The sequence below is a fragment of the Oryctolagus cuniculus genome, chromosome 17 (assembly GCF_051225735.1).
Source record: "Oryctolagus cuniculus isolate XC-2025 breed Fujian yellow rabbit chromosome 17, ASM5122573v1, whole genome shotgun sequence".
Lineage (NCBI taxonomy): Eukaryota > Metazoa > Chordata > Mammalia > Lagomorpha > Leporidae > Oryctolagus > Oryctolagus cuniculus.
In genome coordinates, this window is record NC_142883.1 from 59683252 (window position 1) to 59703059 (window position 19808).

Sequence of the window (19808 nt, forward strand, 5' to 3'; positions counted from 1 at the left end):
TAAAAGAACAAGCCACTTCAGCTTTCAAAAGAGGTGATGCCCAGACTGTTTCCCAGGAGGCCCAGGGCAAACAGCAGGTGCTGGAGGCTGGCAAGCAGAGGTGGGAGGTGGGAGTCCTGGACCTGTTGCTAGGTTACTGGGCATGCTGGGGAGCTGGGAGTGAGGCCCTCTGCAGATGAGCCCTGAAGGACCCCTCCTCTTTTTTTTTTTTTTTTTAAGATTTATTTATTTATTTATTTGAAAGTCACAGTTATACACACAGAGAGGAGAGGCAGAGAGAGAGAGAGAGGTTTTCCATTGCTGGTTTACTCCCAAGATGGAGCTGGGCTGAACCACTGGTTCACTCCCCCAAACACCTGCAATCGTGGGTCAAAGCCAGGAGCCAGGCACTTAGTCTAAGTCTCCCTTTTGTTCTTAATTCTGCTTTTTCATACAGAACTTCTCACTTTATACTATTTGTCTATATCCCCTCCTGTATAAACTCAATGAGGGCAGGTTTGGTCAGTGTTGTTCACCACTGCATATCTAGTGCTTCTACTACATCATTAAGGAGAGAGAGGACATAAGCTTCTGAACTCCTTAACAAAAAAGGGCAAAAACACAGATGTATTCAGCCACAGGTGTGTTCACAGCCCAGCAGGAGGGGAGTGACATGTGCTGAGAAGTTGCCCTACTTCCAGCCTCACAATTACCCAGCTTCTCCTGACCCAACCACAGTGCTTAGCCACCCACCCTGACAGGCAGCTTGCGGTAGCTGAGCTAGTAAAAACCCTCAAGTCTGCGAGGGAGTGGGGACTTTGGTCTCTATGACTGAGACACTCTTCTGTTTATTCTCTAATGAACTTGTCCTGCCGCCTCTCCCCGTTTTGTATTCTTTTCACTGATGCATTTCTTTTCCAACACTTGTGAGCACAGCATTCCTTAGGACAGAGGATGTGGTGTTTAGAGGACACAGTTCCAGACACGCTAACATCAGATGCTCCTGGAGGCCCAGTCCTGGCTGTTGTTGAGGAATGAACCAGAGGATGAAAGATTTCTCTGCCTTTAAAAATGACAATAAAAGTGGGGCAAGCGTTTGGCATAGCAGTTAAAATGATGGGTTGGGACCCCCACATTGTGAATCAAGCTCCCCATTCTAGCTACTGGATAATGTGCACCCTAGTAGGCAGCAAGTGACACCCACATGGGAGATCTGGACTGGGTTTCTGGTTGCTGGCACCTGGGAAGTCAAACAGCAGATGGCAGCTCTAACAAAAATATTAATTCACAAAAGCAAAGTCCTGGTTGTGCTTGCCTGGTCAGAACATGGACATGGACTGGGTTCCTGGCTGTTGCAGGAATTTAGGGAGTGAACAAGTGGCTAGGAACTCTCTCAATTATATATTTAAAATAAGGGGGGAAAAAAACACATAGGGAAGCGGCTAATTGGTGTCACCTGGTCTTAGGAGCTGCTCAAATAATTGATGTCATTGGGTATAGGGGCTGGATGGGAACCAGACACTACTGGCTCTGACATGGGGTGCTTGCTGTGGACAATGCTGGTGCTAGGTAGCAGATTTGAAAACCAGATCTGGAGGGGAGAGTGCTAAGATGTGCTAAAACACTGGTTGGAATGCCAGGGGCCCAGTCCATGGGCTTGACCCCCACCCTGATTGCAGCTTCCTGCTAATGCAGGAAGTAGTGATGGCTCTAGTAGTTTATTCCTGCCACTCACATGGGAGACCCCAGTTGAGACCCTGGTGCCCATTTCCCCCATTCCAGGCTGCTCCTGGTACTGGGGAGTCAATCAGCAGCTGACAGGTGCTCTAAAAACCTCTAGAGAAGAAGTCTTATTTGCTGAGGAAAAACTGAGATCTTGAATCTTCAACATCTCTAAAGGCCCAAGCATCTTTTTTTTTTTTTTTTTAAACAGGCAGAGTTAGAGAGTGAGCAAAGGTCTTCCCTCCATTGGTTCACCCCCCAAATGGCCGTTATGGCTGGTGCAGCGCCTATCTGAAGCCAGGAGCCAGGAGCCTCCTCCTGGTCTCCCATGGGGTGGCAAGGGCCCAAGCACTTGGGCCATCCTCCACTGCCTTCCAAGGCCCAAGCATCCTTAACACGTTAATGTCTCCAATATCCAAGAATTTGATTAAAAAAATGTAGGAACTGTTAATGCTTTTAAAAACTTGCTGAAATCTGTGGAGTCACCTAGTGGATCGAAGATTTCTCAACAATTTTTTAGTTTTGGGTTTTCTAACTCGGTGACACACATAAATATGCTCACGTTATGGCTTTTCATGTAAACATGTATTGCCAGACCCTCCTATCTGTACTTACATATAATGGAAATTTCTAGTATGTTAAAAAGGAAACATCTAGAAGAGTTGAAGTACCTCCTCATTACTTTACTCTCCAAAACCAATTTTGCTACCCTTGTCTATAGAATTTTTCACTCTAATGTTCCACTTCAGCAGTTGTTCTGCATTGTTGCACAGGTTAGGCACCTGCGACACCACTCCCCCAACCCCCATCACAGCCCTGAGTTTGAAACCTTGCTGTTCAGCTTCCTAGTCAGCTCCCTGATGACGTGCCTGGAACAGAGATGGCCCAGCACCCACAGGGGAAATCCTGTATGGACTTCCTTGCTCCAGCTTGGCCTATCACAAGCTGGTACAGTCACTTAGGGAGTCAATCAGCAGATGGAAATCGCCTTTCACGTACCTGTGGTGCTTTCAAGCCATTTTTCATCCTCAACCAGCCTTTCACTTGGTGCCTTAAGTACCTGCCCTGCCTCCCCTCCCCCCCAAAACCTGCAGACCTCCATTCCATTTTCTTGGCTTACCAGTTTAGAGACAGAATCAGGTTTACACTTCACTTACACCTGCGAATTCATAGCTTATAGTTAACCAATAATCACAAAAATCTGAAAGCACTTAACTACTGTCTTGCTTTTCAATATATAAAAAGATTATTAAATCAACACTTTTAAATTAAACCTCCCATTTTGCCATTACCCATAAAAAACTTTGAGCAAGACAAAGTTCCTATACCACATTCAAGCAGAAAGTCAAGTGACTTAATTTTGGTCATATTGCCAATCTTAAAACCATACCCCACAGCATTTTAACCAGTTAGGCATACCCACATTAGAATCCCATGACGACAGACACCAAGGATCGTATCATGCAACAAAACGTTTATTAATATTTTGAACAGATTCAGCTATTACTGAAGCTGGTAATTTCTAAACTTAAATTGGGGCAAATGGCTATAGTGCAGAGTAACGCCATCAGGCACTGTGAATGGCAAGACTAAAGAATTAACAGCCACCCCTCAGACGGAGGACCAGATGCAGGGTGGACTCTTTCTGGATGTTGTAGTCAGAAAGAGTGCGGCCATCTTCCAGCTGCTTGCCAGCGAAGATGAGCCTCTGCTGGTCAGGAGGAATGCCTTCCTTATCCTGGATCTTGGCCTTGACGTTCTCGATGGTGTCACTGGGCTCCACCTCCAGGGTGATGGTCTTGCCAGTGAGGGTCTTCACGAAGATCTGCATACCACCTCTCAGACGCAGGACCAGGTGCAGGGTGGACTCTTTCTGGATGTTGTAGTCAGAAAGAGTGCGGCCATCTTCCAGCTGCTTGCCAGCAAAGATGAGCCTCTGCTGGTCAGGAGGAATGCCTTCCTTATCCTGGATCTTGGCCTTGACATTCTCGATGGTGTCGCTGGGCTCCACCTCCAGGGTGATGGTCTTGCCAGTGAGGGTCTTCACGAAGATCTGCATACCACCTCTCAGACGCAGGACCAGGTGCAGGGTGGACTCTTTCTGGATGTTGTAGTCAGAAAGAGTGCGGCCATCTTCCAGCTGCTTGCCGGCGAAGATGAGCCTCTGCTGGTCGGGAGGAATGCCTTCCTTATCCTGGATCTTGGCCTTGACGTTCTCGATGGTGTCACTGGGCTCCACCTCCAGAGTGATGGTCTTGCCAGTGAGGGTCTTCACGAAGATCTGCATACCACCTCTCAGACGCAGGACCAGGTGCAGGGTGGACTCTTTCTGGATGTTGTAGTCAGAAAGAGTGCGGCCATCTTCCAGCTGCTTGCCGGCGAAGATGAGCCTCTGCTGGTCGGGAGGAATGCCTTCCTTATCCTGGATCTTGGCCTTGACATTCTCGATGGTGTCGCTGGGCTCCACCTCCAAGGTGATGGTCTTGCCGGTCAGGGTCTTCACGAAGATCTGCATTGTGACCTACAATTTTCAAGCAAAACAGGGCGTTACCTCACGACCATCACGTCACTTCCACTCCAATAAACGCTTCCAAACCGGCAATTAACTATTTTTAAAATGCCTTAAAAGTCGTTACCATCTCTCAAAGGCTTCCAGTTTTTACTAGACTCCAATTAGTCCCTTAGAACTGGTTAGTCAAGGTTCGGAGTTAGACAACTTTATTCAAAAGTGTTTCGTCAATTACCATCCCACGCCGTGTTTCCTAAATGCTTTAGCTATATGAGGTTCCTTTCCCACCCTGTTCTTATTTTTCCCCAAACCGGAGCACAGCGTTGAGTAAACCGAAAACGAAACGAAATCCGTTAAGTCTCGCCAAGCTTAAAAAAAAAAAAAAATTTGCCGTCCAGAGGCAGGGCCCATTCCCCACAATGGTAAAAATCAGTATTTACCGTTTCCCCAAGTCACACCGGGCTACCTCCCCGCCGCCGTCCCCCTCGGAAGCGAATGCGAAGGAATCGCCATCGGTTAAGCGTCGGTTGGCGTCCGCCGGCGCGCGCGCCAGCCGCCCCAACTCCCCCCGCCGCGCCAACAAGGCCCACTCTCGCGGAAGGGCCCGGCGCGGCGTCACGTCACCCGCCCTCCCCTCCCCCACCTGCCCCCGAGACCCCGCCGGCCAGGCCTCGCTGACAGCTGCCCCCCAGTCCCCGTAGGCCGCGACCCGGTACCTGTGAACGAAGGCGAAAAGTCTCTGAAATAGCAGCCGGTGGGCACGCCAAAAGATCAACGTTCCTTCAAGAAAGCCGCTCGCCACTGGATGCTCAGTCGCGGCGGAGCCGATATTTATACAGCGTCTGTTGCGTAACAGATTACTCCTACGTAGCCACCGTCTCCGTTCGCCAGAAAAAGTAGTCCCCGGGTCTCTCCTCTCGCGTCGCAATGAGGCTTTTCAACTGAGTTCCGAATTACTGCAGACCGAAAAAAGGATCGTAAAAAATTCACTCCCTATTTCTTCAGGCGTCTCTTTTCCTCTTTTAGGAAAATAGAGGAGAAAATATCAGGCGGATGAATCCGAGTTAAAGGGCCCTTCCTCGAAAGCTCTGGAAACTTCCTTGCTGCGCCAGCGTTGATTGGCCGGACGTGTGGGCGCAAAGTCGCCGCTGATTGGTGGAGGGCGCGGCGGCTGAGTTGTTGCTGGGCTCCCTGGCGGCGGAGCCTCGGCGTTGCTAAGTGACGGAGCGCGCGTGCGCCACAAAGGCGCGCCTTCCGGAAAGAGGGGTATTTCCGCCTGAAGGTGGCGGCGGGGGTCTTTGGCGCCAGGTTTGGGAGGTCCGTGTCCCCGAGTCCCGCCTTTTTTCGGTTTTTAGGGACAAAAAGAGCGGGCTACGTGGCGAGTTTCCCGGGCTCTGCTTTGCAAGTGCCCACGGGGGTGTTTTCCCCCTCGCCCTCCGACCAGTGTGAAAGAAACACAACTGTCCCCGCCCCCACTCCGCCTCGCTCTTCCGACAAACAAACGCGCGGTCCGCACCGTGGCCCGTTTTTATTCTTGGTTTGGATTATCGCAAGGTTGAGTGGAGCTTTAGTCACGTCCCTAGATGCTGTGTCACGATCCTCATCACGGCCCCGAGGAGAATCCGGGCATCTCGGCTGTGGAGCGGGGGGCCCTCTGCGGGGACGCCCCCACCGCACCCCGGGCTGTGGGGGACGCGGTGGTCGGCACGGGCCGTACCCGCCAGTGCTCCCGAACGCAGGCAGCGGCAGGGGAAGGCGGGCGACGCGAGGGGTGGGCGAGGCGGCGAAGGCGGCGGACCCCGCTCGGGACCGCGGACGGAGCCCGAGGACCGTGAGGGAGGCAGGGGGTTGGGACCTCGGAGCCACCCGGAGCCGTGGGCGGCGGAGAGGAAGCGAACGTGTGTGACCCTGGCGGTTTGCCTTCTAGACGTTTCCGTGGTCACGCGAATGAGGTAAACAGCGCTTGGGGGTGTGTGCGGGGAGGGGGGGGAGGTCCATAAGTCATTCGATGTCCACCCTGTGTGAGCTTCACGTTAAACTGTCGTTAAAGCAACGGGCCAGTGATGGGTAAATGCCTGGGTTAACACTTTGCTAAGACCGAACGACTTGAGGAAGCAGCAGATAGGAAAAAAATATTTCATTAAAAATAGACAGTTGTGGAAGTGATTGCAAAGGATGTGGGTCAGTTTATAACATGTCTGTTTTACCGAGTCTGGGTCTGTATTATATTAGCCATCAGCGAGTCAGAATCCGCGGAGGGGCCGAGCTGGAGTGCGGCTCTGCAGGCTGCATCTCCGGGTCCAGCAGTTACCAGAACTAAGTCGTGTTGCTTCTCCGTTCCGTGTTTCCCCAAAGTGTTGTCAGTGCAGGGCGCATGCTGTCCTTGTTCGGTAAACAAGGTTTTATGGTGTGTTCCCAAACCAGACTTTTTAGTAAGCACGTGTCATTTCGGGTAATGCGTTATGAAAGGTGATTTGTAAGTGAATTAAACAGTAAAAAGAAAGCCCTAAGATCCGGAATTTAGGGATCTAGCACAGTGTTGCCAGGGTGCTGAATAAATGCTTGTTTACTGAATAAAGTGTAGTTTTCCCAGAAAAGAAAAAAAAAAAAGGCTTTGTGATAGCCATAGGCACCAAAACATGAAAGGAAAAACATGACTATATTGTTCTCGGGTTGCCTGGGCAGTTCTATTGAAAAAAACAAAGAGGAATTTTTTTTTTTCTGGAAGTTTCAATGATTTCACTTAGCTAGTTGTCTTTTCATAAAAATGTATCCGAGGGCTGGCGCTGCGGCTCACTAGGCTAATCTTCCGCCTTGCAGCGCCGGCACACCGGGTTCTAGTCCCGGTCGGAGCGCCGGATTCTGTCCCGGTTGCCCCTCTTCCAGGCCAGCTCTCTGCTGTGGCCAGGGAGTGCAGTGGAGGATGGCCCAAGTGCTTGGGCCCTGCACCCCATGGGAGACCAGGATTAGCACCTGGCTCCTGGCTCCTGCCATCAGATCAGCGTGGTGCGCCAGCTGCAGCGCACCAGCCGCGGCGGCCATTGGAGGGTGAACCAACGGCAAAGGAAGACCTTTCTCTCTGTCTCTCTCTTTCACTGTCCACTCTGCCTGTCCAAAAAAAAAAAAAAAAAAAGTATCAGAGAACTTCAGTTCCAATTACAAATTCACAATTGTTCACTCGACGTTACCAAGTGGTACTTAAAATGTGGACTTTATATTTCATATTTGGCTGTTTATTTCAATAGTTATGGGACTAAATCCTAATTTGTTACAAACAAGATAGAAACGTTGATATTGAATCCCAAATGAACACAGCAAAATTCTGAAGTACTTTGATCTTGAACCTCAAACTTCCAGAAATCTGCCCTTTTAAAAATAACTACTTTAAAATGTTGTTATGAAATAGCAATACATAATGAAAATTTAAGATAATATAGCAAACACCATAGAACCACCAATTTCCTTAAGTTTTTTTTTAACATTTATTTATTTTTTGTTGTTTTCTGTTTTTTAGAGAGAGAGAAAGATCTTCCATCCACTGGTTCACTCCCCAAATGGCTGCAATGACCGGAGCTACACTGATCCAAAGCCAGGAGCCAGGAGCTTCCTCTGGTTTCCATATGCAGGTGCAGGGGCCCTAGGACTTGGGCCATCTTCTACTGCTATCCCAGGCCATAGCAGAGTTAGACAGTGAGAGAGAGGAGAGAGACAGAGAGAAAGGTCTTCCTTCTGTTGGTTCACCCCCCAAATGGCTGCTACGGCCGGTGCTGTGCTGATCCAAAGCCAGGAGCCAGGTGCTTCCTCCTGGTCTCCCATGCGGGTGCAGCGCCCAAGCACCTGGACCATCCTCCACTGCCTTCCCATGCCACAGCAGAGAGCTGGACTGGAAGAGGAACAACTGGGACCTGAACCCGGGGCCCATATGGGATGCCGGCGCCGCAGGCAGAGGATTAACCAAGTGAGCCATGGTGCCAGCCCCAAGATTTGTTTATTTTATTTCGGGCCCAGCACTGTGGTGTAGCAGGTAAAGCCACCGCCTGCAAGTGCTGGCATCCCATATGTGCACCGGTTTGAGTCCCAGCTGCTCCACTTCCAATCCAGCTCCCTGCTATGGGCTGGACAAGCAGCAGAAGATGGCCCAAGTGCTTAAGACCCTTCACCTGCATGGCAGACCCGAAAGAAGCTCCTGGCACCTGATCCCCGTAGATCTGGCTGAAGTGGCCTTTTGGGGAGTGAACCAGCACATGGAAGATCTTTCTCTCTCCCTCTCTCTCTCTCTCTCTCTCTCTGCCTCACCTATCTCTGTGAAACTCTTTCAAATAAACCTTTTTTTTTTTTAAAAAAAGATGTATTTTATTTGAACGGCAGAGTTACAGAAAGAGGGAGGGACAGAGAGAGAGGTCTTCCATACGCTGGTTCACTCCCCACATGGCCACTTCAGCCAGAGCTGGGCCAGACGGGAGCCAGGAGCTGCTTCTGGGTCTCCTATGTGGGTGCAGGAGCCCAAGGACTTGGGCCGTCTTCCACTGCCTTCCCAGGTGCGTTAGCAGGGAGCAAGATGGGAAGTGGAGCAGCTGAGACTCAAACCAGCGGCCATATGGGATGCCAGGGCTACAGGCAGCTACCCACTACACCACAGCATAGGCCCCATTTCTGTAACTCTTAAAAAAAAAAAAAAAAAGTGGTGCCTGGACATAGAAAGAGAAAAAGCACCCAATAAATATTAGTCATATGGAAAAAGAGAAAGGGCTAGCATCGTGGTGCAGCAGGTTAAGCCGGCACCTGCAATGCTGGAATCCCATATTGGAGTGCCAGTTCAAGGCCTGGCTGTTCTGCCTCCAATCCAGCTCCCTGCTAACACTCCTGGGAGAACGTGGGAACATGGCGCAGGTGCTTGTGCCTCTGCCACCTACGTGGGAGACCCGGATGAAATTCCTGGCTTCAGCCTGGCACAGACTCAGCTGTTGGGGCCATTTGGGGAGTGAGCAGGTGGATGGAAGCACTCTGGCTCTGCGTAAGCTCTGCTCAAATAAATAAATCTTAGAAAAAAGAAAAAAAAAAAAGCAGTGCATACAGTCTTTTGTGGAGGCCTAGAGGAAGGGGCAGTTTAGTTATGTGGGGGACCATGGAGTTTCAGAGCAGGTACTGTTGGGCCATTCACAAGGATGAGTGGGCTTGTCCAGGCATGAGAGCAGGAGGAAACATGAGAAGGCTTGGGTGTTGAAGAAGTAGAAGTAGTGGGTAGTTGTTTACGGCTGGAACCTAGGGTGGCTGCCAGTGGGCAGGGGAAGCAGAACTCAAGTCTCCACACTGTCCAGCCCCACTGGCCCCTGCAGTCCTTAGGAAACACCAAGCTCTCCCCAACTGCTGGATCTTTGCACTTGATGTTGCCTTTACTTAGAACTGCTCTCACAGCCACGTCCTTTCCGTGTTTTAGGAAACATAAGTGGCACGTCCTGAGAAAGGCTGTCTGTGACATTAGCTGTGCTCCTGGGACTCAATCACAGTTCCCCAGTTGTCTGTTTTATAACAGTGTCATGTTTAATCAATCTATAATTTTATTATTTTGTAGTTCTATCTCTGTTTCCCCTCAGAGAGAATGTAAACTACATGAGGGGTCCAGGCCATGTCTACTAGTCCATCACTAGCATAGTATCTGGTACATAAATAGCACTTAGTAGTTATTGAGTAGATGACTAACAAGGGCCCACTTTACTGTGCTAAGGACTTTAGACTTCTTTCTATAGTTGTTTTGCTTGGGAGTGACCTTATCAGAATTTCTATTTTAGTATAACTTGTTGACATCTCAACAGGTGAAAGGGGATGAAATGGAGGCCTTCAGAGACTGTGGCCATTGTCCAAATAAAGTATGATGAGCATCTATAACTAGACAAGGGGACAAAGACCAGCATCCCTAGGGAAAGCAGGAGGAGAGCCCCTGTTGTCACACAGTGGGTCGATGCCGGCATCCCATATTGCAATGCTGGTTGCTCAGCTTCCAGTCCAGCTTCCTGTTAATGCACCTGGGAAGGCAGCAGAAGATGGCCAAGTGTTTGGACCCCTGCCACCCACATGGGAGACCTGGGTGGGGTTCCTTGCTCCTGGCTTCAACTTGGCCCAGAACCGGCTGTTGTGGCCATTTGGGGTGGAAGATCTCCCCCCCCCCACCTCTGTTACTCTGTCTTTCAAATAAGTATGTCTTTAAAGAAAGGAGAACAGATTAGTTGTCACGTGGGGATGGAGGCAGGGAGAAGGAATGTGGTAGCATGAATTATTAAAGGCAGAGAGAAGCTTTTGGAGTAATGGAAATGCTTATTGTCTTGGTTGTGGTGATGGTTTCATGGGGGTAAACATTAAGAAGCTTGGCAGTTTGTATACTTTGAATATATGCAACTTACTGCTCATCAGTTATACCTCAAAGCAAGAACACTTTTAAGAGATTTATTTTCACTATTTGAAAAGTGGACTGACACACAGAAATCTTTCATCTGCTGCTTTACTTCCAAATGCCCAAGCACTTGAGCCATCCTCTGCTTCCTCTCAGGATACGTTAGAAGGAAGCTGGATCAGAAGCTCTCCCATAGGGGATGTGGATGTCCTAAGCAGTGGTTTAACCTGCTGTGCTACAATGTCTGTCCCTCTCTGTGCCAGCCCCCTCTCATAGGCCTCTGTGATCAGTGAGAGCGTGCTTGTTCGTGTACTGGACTGCAGCCTCCCACCATTCCAGTAAACTCGTCTCTTCTGGAGAGTTTCTCTTTAGGTTGACATACTCATTCATTCATTCCCTTTCTTACCCCTGTAGATTGTTAGCCTCTGGAGGTCAGATTCTGTCCCATTCATGGCTGCCCAGAGGAACACCTGGCACAGAGTAGGTGCTAAGTAAATGTCTGCTGTCTGTCCAACATTCCCTCTCCCAGACGGACCGCGAGGCTGTGCCTGGAAGAGGCACCAGCACACAAATGGCCCCCTTCACACAGCAGAGGGGCAGCCCCTTCCTCTAAGGAGATGCATCTTTCTGGCCTCAGTAGCCTGCCCCTGTCTGGCTCATTGGAGGCTTTGCTGTGCTGCCTACCCTCAGGCACATTCCTGTAACAAAGGAGAAGTGAACAAATAGGATGGGTGGTTGGGGGTGTGGGCTTAAAGCACTCTGTCCATGGTACTGAGAGCATCAAAGGCCCTAGTGACCGAGTGAGGTGGTGTAGGGTGGAGAAGTAGGAGTCAGAGAAAAGGTGCTCAGAATATGGAAAGGCCCCATCACCCAGGGGAAGAGGGGAGGTTCAGGCCCCAAAGTGGCCCCTGGGTAAAGGGCACTGAAAAACAGTTCCAGGATGAGAGTTACGGTGCAGGATGCCCACATCCTATGTCAGAGTACAAGTTTGAGTCCTGTCTACCCTGCGTCCAATCCAGCTCCTTGCTGATGCTCCTGGGAAAGCAACAACGGATGCTCGGGCCCCCTGCCACCCAAATGGGAGACTCAGAGTGCCAGACTCCTGGCTTCAACCTGGCCTGGCCAGCCTCGGCTGTTGTGGGCATTTGGGCATGGAACAAACAGATGAAAGATCTGTCTTGAGTTTCTCTTCCTCCTTTTCCCCCTGCCCCTCCCCCTTTGCTCTACATTTCAAATAAATTTTTGTTAAAGTTCTCAGAGGAAACAGAAATTTGAACCTGTTCTGAGGGTTCTTGTTTTGTTTTTACCTTTAAAAAATAAAAAAAGATTTATTATTTATTTATTTATTTGAAAGTCAGAAGTATACACAGAGAGAAGGAGAGAGAGAGGGAGGGAGGGATGTCTTCCATCTGCTGGTTCACTCCCAAATTGGCTACAATAGCCAGAGTTGTGCCGATCAGGAGCCAGAAGCCTCTTCCGGGTCTCCCACATCGTTGCAGGGGTCAAGGACTTGGGCCATCTTCTACTGCTTTCCCAGGCAATTGCAGGGACCTGGATGGGAAGTGGAGCAGCTGGGTCTCGAGCCGGTGCCCACATGGGATGCCAGCACTGCAGGCGGCGGCTTCACATGCTACGCCACAGTGCCGGCCCCAGTAAATAAATCTTAAAAAAAAAAAGAAATAATACCAAATGCTCACTAGTAGACATTTACTGGAGGCTGAGGACAGAAACAGTTGTGGCCTTGAAGGGCACCAGAATAGACCACTCCAAAGTGAGCCTTTTTTTTTTTTAAGATTTTATTTATTTATTTATTTAAGAGTACAGTTACAGCCGGCGCCGCGACTCACTAGGCTAATCCTCCGCCTTGCGGCGCCGGCACACCGGGTTCTAGTCCTGGTCAGGGCGCCAGATTCTGTCCTGGTTGCCCCTCTTCCAGGCCAGCTCTCTGCTGTGGCCTGGGAGTGCAGTGGAGGATGGCCCAAGTGCTTGGGCCCTGCACCCCATGGGAGACCAGGAGAAACACCTGGCTCCTGCCATCGGATCAGCGCGGTGCTGCGGCCGCGGTGGCCATTGGAGGGTGAACCAACGGCAAAAGGAAGACCTTTCTCTCTGTCTCTCTCTCTCTCACTGTCCACTCTGCATGTCAAAAAAAAAAAAAAAAGCACAGTTACAGAGAGAGGGAGAGACAGAAAAGTCTTCCATCCACTGGTTCACTCCCTAGATGGCTGCAACAGCCAGAGCTGGGCCTATCTGAAGCCAGAAGCCAGGAGCTTCTTCCAGGTCTCCTATGCACTTGGGCCATCTTTGGCTGCTTTCCCAAATACATTAGCAGGGAACTGGATAGGAAGTGGAGCAGCTGGGACTTGAACCCACACTTATATGGGATGATTGTAGACAGTGGCTTTACTTACTATACCACAGTGCCGGCTGCATCAGAGAAATCTGATAAAGCTTCTTTCCCAACATGGTTGGAGTTGTTATTGCTTGAACCCTACATACATATTATGTGCATTATTAGTATAACAGTCAAGAGTTAAAATCTGTTGCTGCCATGAGGAAGTAGACTAGAGGGCGGGACAGGAGACTGGTGAGTCCACTGGATGTGGGCAGCAGTTCAGGGTGCCCAAGGTCAGTGCCCTTCCCTACATCACGAGCTGGGCCACCTGCTAACTGCGTGACCGTGAGTGAGTGAGTTGCACTCATCCTCACGTGGACGGCAGGAGCACCTGCCTTGTGAGGGTTGCCACTCAGCACTCACTGTCCACTGTTAGGGCTGCCCAGGAAGAAAGGGTGTCTTTTTCTAACTCACTCAGAAGCCTTGACAAAGATTCTTTGCTTGGACAAACTTGAGTGAAGTTTCTGTGCCTTCTCCTGGGCCCATTCGTGTACTTCCTTACGCAGATATAAAATGCAGCTGGAACGAAGACCCTGCTGAGTCAGTTTAGCCTTAACTCCCTTCCTTGATATCTGACCAGCTTCCTCATCCTCCATCCATGTGAAGTCTGGTCACCCTGTCCTGTCTTCAGCAAGAATCCGGCCAAGTCAGTTTAGCCAGAATCCCCCTCATCCCTGATGTCTCCTCCCAGTAATTTTCCATCCTCTGACAGCTGTAAATCGCCACTTGCCTGCGGTGCACTTAGCACTCTCTCCCACTGCCCACTGCACCACTCTGCTGCAATAGACCCTGTACTTGTCAGAAAGTCCTGAATAAAAGTGTTACTGTGGCCGGCGCCATGGCTCAACAGGCTAATCCTCCACCTAACGGCGCCGGCACACCGGGTTCTAGTCCCGGTCAGGGCGCCGGATTCTGTCCTGGTTGCCCCTCTCTGCTATGGCCTGGGAGTGCAGTGGAGGATGGCCCAGGTCCTTGGGCCCTGCACCTGCATGGGAGACCAGGAGATGCACCTGGCTCCTGGCTTCGGATCAGTGCGGTGTGCCGGCCGCGGCGGCCATTGGAGGGTGAACCAACGGCAAAAGGAAGACCTTTTTCTCTCTGTCCACTCTGCCTGTCAAAAAAAAAAAAAAAAGTGTTACTGTACCCCAACAGGTGTCATTGAGTCATTTTATTTATTTATTTTAAAGATGTGTTTGTTTATTTTTAATAATTTGTTAACCTAGGGGCCGGCGCCATGGCTTGCTTGGCTAATCCTCCACCTGCGGCGCTGGCATCCCATATGGGCACCAGGTTCTAGTCCCAGCTGCACTTCTTCCAGTCCAGCTCTCTGCTGTGGCCTGGGAAAGCAGCAGAGGATGGCCCGAGTACTTGCGCCCCTGCACCCGCATAGGAGACCAGGAAGAACCTCCTGGCTCCTGGCTTCGGATCGGCGTAGCTCTGGCTGTGGCGGGCATTTGGGGGGTGAACCAACAAAAGGAAGACCTTTCTTTCTTTTCTCTCTTTTCTCTCTCTGTCTCTCTCACTAACTCTGCCTATCAAAAAAAAAAAAAAAAGAAAGAAAAGAAAAGAAAGGCACAATTACACAGAGAAGGAGAGGAAGAGACAGGTCTTCCATCTGCTGGTTCACTCCCCAGATGGCTGCAACAGTCGGGTGCAGGTCAGATGAAAGCCTGGAGCCCTGAACTCCATCCTGGCCTCCCATGTGGGTGACCAGCCCAAGTACTCAGGCCGTCCTCCTGTGCCTTCCCAGGCACGTTAGCAGGAATGCTGGACTAGAAGAGAAGCAGCCGGGACTCAAACCAACACTCACGTGGAATGCAGGCATTGCAGGCTGTGTCTTATCCTGCCGGGCCACAACACTGGCCCTTGCTGAGTCATGTTTACTTGAACCGCATCCGTCAGCCTGCGGAGCCCTGTGCCAGCTCAGACTTTTTTGCCAGTTGGCACCAAGTTTGGTGGTGCCCTAGAAGATGCTCAGAGGTTCTCATTTTTCCCCAGGTGTGTTGACAGGAGGGATGTAAATACTCAGAGAAATAACATCAAGGACAGAAATGAGGTCTGTCAAACAAGCTGAGCAATGTGGGTGCTTCTGCCAGTGCACCCTAACCTCAGGCAGGTTCTTCTACCTCAAACTGGATTCCCTGGTGGGAAGCTCCCAGGCCCCTCAAGTGTGTAGGTACAAAATGGTGTGAGGTAACGGCGTTACCTCCTTGCTACTGTACCTGCCGCTAGCCGCATGACAAGGGGCCGCCTCCCCCCTAGTGGTCGCTGAGGATTCTGCACATTCCCAGGGGTGAAGGTACTCTGGAGGGCGCTCCAGCCAGGTCCCACTCATCGGGCATAGGCAAATCTTATCAAAAAAGCGTATTTGCATCAGAGGGTGCTGCTGTTTACTCTTACGCTTCTACATTATAGTATCCTTGTTTTCCAGAAGGAGAACTTACACAGCAGTGCTTTAAAACAGCAAATTGAACACACTATTTTCAGATTCTCTTTTAAAATCCTGTACATGTTTGCCAGTTTTTTAAAAAAATTATTTGAGACGAAGAGAGAGCTCCTATCTCCCCCAAATCATGCAGCAGTTGAAGTTGAGGGCCTGGAACTCAATTCATGTCTCCCAAATAGGTGGCAGGGACCCAATTACTTGAGCCACTACTGGCTACTTCCCAGGGTCTGTCTGAGTGGGAGCAGGGCCAGGACTTGGATCCAAGCACTTGGATAAGATGGGAGCTTCCCAACTGAGTCTTGACCACCAGGCCTGCCCCTTCCTAGGGTTTTTGCCTTGTCCCTTAAGAGTTGAGAGTTGTATTTTTTCTCGTGGGAGCACATCACATACTGGACTGTTTTCACCATATCCCGAGTCACCAGACTTCATCATTGTTGATTTTAGGCGCCTAATCTAGAATCAAAAATGTCCATGTTAGGGGCCGCACAACAGGTTAAGCCACCATTTGTGATGCCAGCATCCCATATTGGAGTGTCAGTTCAAGTCCCAGCTGTTCCACTCCAGCATCCTGCTGATGCACCTGGAAAGTCAAGAGAAGATGGCCCAAGTACTTAGGCCCCTGTCACTCATATGGAACATCCGGATGGAGTTCCTGGCTCCTGGCTCTGGCCTGACCCAGACCTGGCTGTTGTGCCATCTGGAGAGAGAACCAGTGGATAGAAGATCCATTTTTGTCTCTGCCTCTCTCTCACTCTGCCTTTCAAATAAATAAACCTTTAAAAAGTCCAACTTTTTGTTTAAAGGTTTATCTATTTACTTGAAAGGTAGAATTACAGACAGAGAAACACAGAGACAGAGACCTTCCATCTGCTGGTTCACTCCCCAAATGGCCACAACAGCCCAGGCAGGGCAGTCTCCCACATGGGTACAGGGGCCCAAGCACTTGGGCATCCTTTGCTGCTTTCCCAGGCTCATTAGCAGGGAGTTGGATCAAAAGTGGAGCAGCCAGGATTTGAGCCAGTGCTCCTTATGGGCTGCTGGCATTGCAGGTGGCAGCTTAACCCACTGTGCCACAACACTGGCCCTAAATTTGTTTAATTGTAGTAAAATAGACATAAAATTCACCATTTTCACAATTTTTGAATGCACCGTTCGCTGGCTTTAGGCACATTCACATTGTGCAGTCATCACCACTCCGCACCTCCAGCATTATCACCTTCCCCGACTGAAATTGGACCAGGAAGCACAACTCCCTCCAGCCTCTGTCACCTGCCATTCTACTTTTTGTCTATGAATTTGACTGCTTCTGGTACAAAAATGACCATTTCTGGTTTTTACAAGTGGACTTTTGTATCCTAAACCTGCCATGTTATACATCACGGTGTGCAAACTATGAGTAATTTTTTGTCTTTTTTTCTTCTATTTGCGCTTTAGCATGCAGGATGAGTTTATTGTAGTCATATATAGCATAAATTCCACTGTCTTAACTTCTTCTAGTGTACAGTTCAGTGGCTTTAAGTACATTCATGATGTTATGCAACCATCACCAGTATCCGTTTCCAAAGCTTTTTGATTATACTGAAACCCTGTACTCATTAAACAGTAAGTCCTCATTCCCTTCTCCCCGAGTCCCTGTTAACCACTATTATACTCTCTGTCTACAAATTTATTTTAAAGTGTTATTTATTTGAAAGGCAGAGTTGCAGAGATTGGGGGAAAGAAATCTTCCATCTACTGGATCACTCTCCAAGTGGCCACAGTGGCTGGGGCAGAGCCAGGCTGAAGACAGGAGCCTGAAACTCCAGACTGGTCTCCCATGTGGGTGGCAGGGGCCCAGGCACTTGGGCCATCTTGTGCTGCTTTTCCCGGCCCATAGACAGGGAGCTGGATCAGAAGAGGAGCATCTGGGACACGAACCAGTGCTCAAAAGGGTGCTAGTGTTGCAGGCTGAAACATGTGTATTTAAAGACATACATGTGCACATCTGGCTAAATTCCTGAATTCTGTGGGTAAAGGGAGAAATCAGCAAGTTTTCATAATGAAGGAAGAGGCTATTTTGATTACTATTATTTGTTCAAGAGAGAGGGAGAGAGAGAAAGGGAGAAAGATCTTACATCAGCTTCGTCCTGATGCAGACCGTCAGAGGCAGCCGTGATACCTCAAATACTTGGGTCCCTGCCACCCATCCTGACGACCTGGATTAAGTTCTGTGCTCCCGTCTTCAGCTCTGGCTGAATCCCAGCAATTGTGGGCATTTGGAGAGTGAACCAACAGATGGGACCTCTCTCTGTGTGACTCCCAAATAAGTAAATACAAGCTTGTAAAAAAGAATCAAGCTGAGGCCGGCGCCGTGGCTCACTTGGTTAATCCTCCGCCTTGCAGCGCTGGCATCCTATATGGGCGCCGGGTTCTAGTCCCGGTTGCTCATCTTCCAGTCCAGCTCTCTGCTGTGGCCTGGGAGAGCAGTGGAGGATGGCCCAAGTGCTTGGGCGCCTGCACCTGTGTGGGAGACCAGGAGGAAGCACCTGGCTCCTGGCTTCGGATCGGCATAGCTCCAGCCGTGGCGGCCATTTGGGGGGTGAACCAACGGAAAGAAGACCTTTCTGTCTGTCTCTCTCTCTCACTGTCTATAACTCTACCTGTCAGATAAAAGAAAAATTAAAAAAAAAAAAAAAGAAGCTAAAGTAGTTAAACAGAGTGGTATTGATATGTTACAGTATATGCAGAAAGTTTGAAAGACTAAGACAAATATATAAAATTTCTAGAAGAAATTATCTCTGGGGGTAGGAGCAGGCAATGAGATTTTTCTTTTCCAATGTGACATTTTAAAAACATCATGGGGGCCAGGGCTGTGGCACAGCGGGTTAATGCCCTGGCCTGAAGTGCTGGCATCCCATATGGGTGCCGGTTTTAGTCCCGGCTGCTCCTCTCCTGATCCAGCTCTCTGCTGTGGCCTGGGAAAGCAGTAGAAGATGGCCCAAGTCCTTGGACTCCTGAACCCACGTGGGAGACCGGGACGAAGCTCCTGGCTCCTGGCTTCGGATTGGTGCAGCTCCGGCCGTTGTGGCCAACTGGGGAGTGAACCAGTGGATGGAAGACCTCTCTCTTGTCTGTACTTCTCTCTGTAACTCTGTCTTTCAAATAAATAAAATAAATCTTTTAAAAAAACACCATAAAATAATCACAAATCGGCCTTCATCACAATAAAACACCTCCACTAATCAAAGACAGCATTAAGAAAGGGAAAAGGAAAGCCAGCCCTGGGAGAACTCATTCTCAGTATATGTATCTGGCAAATGACAGGTTTTTGGACATAAATACCTCCTTTGTATCAAACAACCCAACTGATAAAACGGACTGATTCTCAGAGGAGTGCTTGTGAACAGGTACCTCAATAAAATAAGAACTCCAGATGGTCAGTAAGCACATGGAAAGATGTTCCACCTCACTACACAACAAGAAAATGCAAAATAATGCCACAAAGAGACATCACAGCACAAACAGGGTAAGTCCAAAGACTCATAAGGTCACAAGATATTGTGATATATAGCCCAGATATCTCTAGTAGGGTGTAAGATGGTGTAACCACTTTGAAAAAAACGATTTAGCAGTTCTTACAAAAACAGTGCTCACCTATGACCCAGAAATTCCACTCCTCTGTATATACTGAGGAGAAATGAGTCCACAGAAAGACTTACAGACAAATATCAATGCAGGAAGTAACTTTATTCGTAACTGGCACACATTGGAAACAGGCAAATAAACTTGGATGTATTCATAAATAATATCACAGAAGTAAAGCGTACGCAGTACATAACCGGGATGATTCCCAAAAACATGCTGAGTGAAAGATGTCAGATATAGCAGTCCAGGATGTTTCTAAAGGACATTCGAGAATAGGCAAAACTGGGGCCAGTGTCGTGGCACACTGCCTGTGATGCTGGCATCCCATATAAACGCCAGTTTGAGTACCAGCTGCTCTGCTTCCAATCCTGCTCCCTGCTAATGTGCCTGGGGGAGCATCGAATGATGGCCCAAGTGCTTGGGCACCTGCTATGCACATGGAAGATCCAGATGGAGTTCTTGGCTCCTGGCTTCTGCCTGTCCCAGCCCGGGCTGCTGTGGCTGTTTTGGCAGTGAACCAGCAGATGGAAGATCTCTTTCCCTCTGTAACTCTGCCTTCACATAACTCTTTAAAAAAAAGTAAAACTAACCTGTGGAATTGGTGGTTACATAAGTTACATATTTAAGATATGTGCATTTTGCTGTAAACTATAACTCCAATAAAGAAAATGGCGGCCGGCGCCGCTACTCACTAGGCTAATCCTCTGCCTGCGGCGCTGGCATCCTGGGTTCTAGTCCCGGTCGG

The 19808-nt window shown here is 49.4% G+C and overlaps 1 protein-coding gene across 1 annotated transcript; it reads right to left on the reverse strand.

Moving 5' to 3' along the window:
- Nucleotides 1-3158: 3158 nt before the first annotated feature.
- On the reverse strand, nucleotides 3159-5017 carry UBB (ubiquitin B). The gene is made up of 2 exons (XM_017348855.4): nucleotides 4927-5017; nucleotides 3159-4222 (listed from the first exon to the last, which is right to left on the reverse strand). The coding sequence occupies exon 2, from the start codon at nucleotides 4214-4216 to the stop codon at nucleotides 3299-3301; it is 918 nt and encodes a 305-aa protein (XP_017204344.3). The 5' UTR covers nucleotides 4217-4222; nucleotides 4927-5017; the 3' UTR covers nucleotides 3159-3298.
- Nucleotides 5018-19808: the final 14791 nt, after the last annotated feature.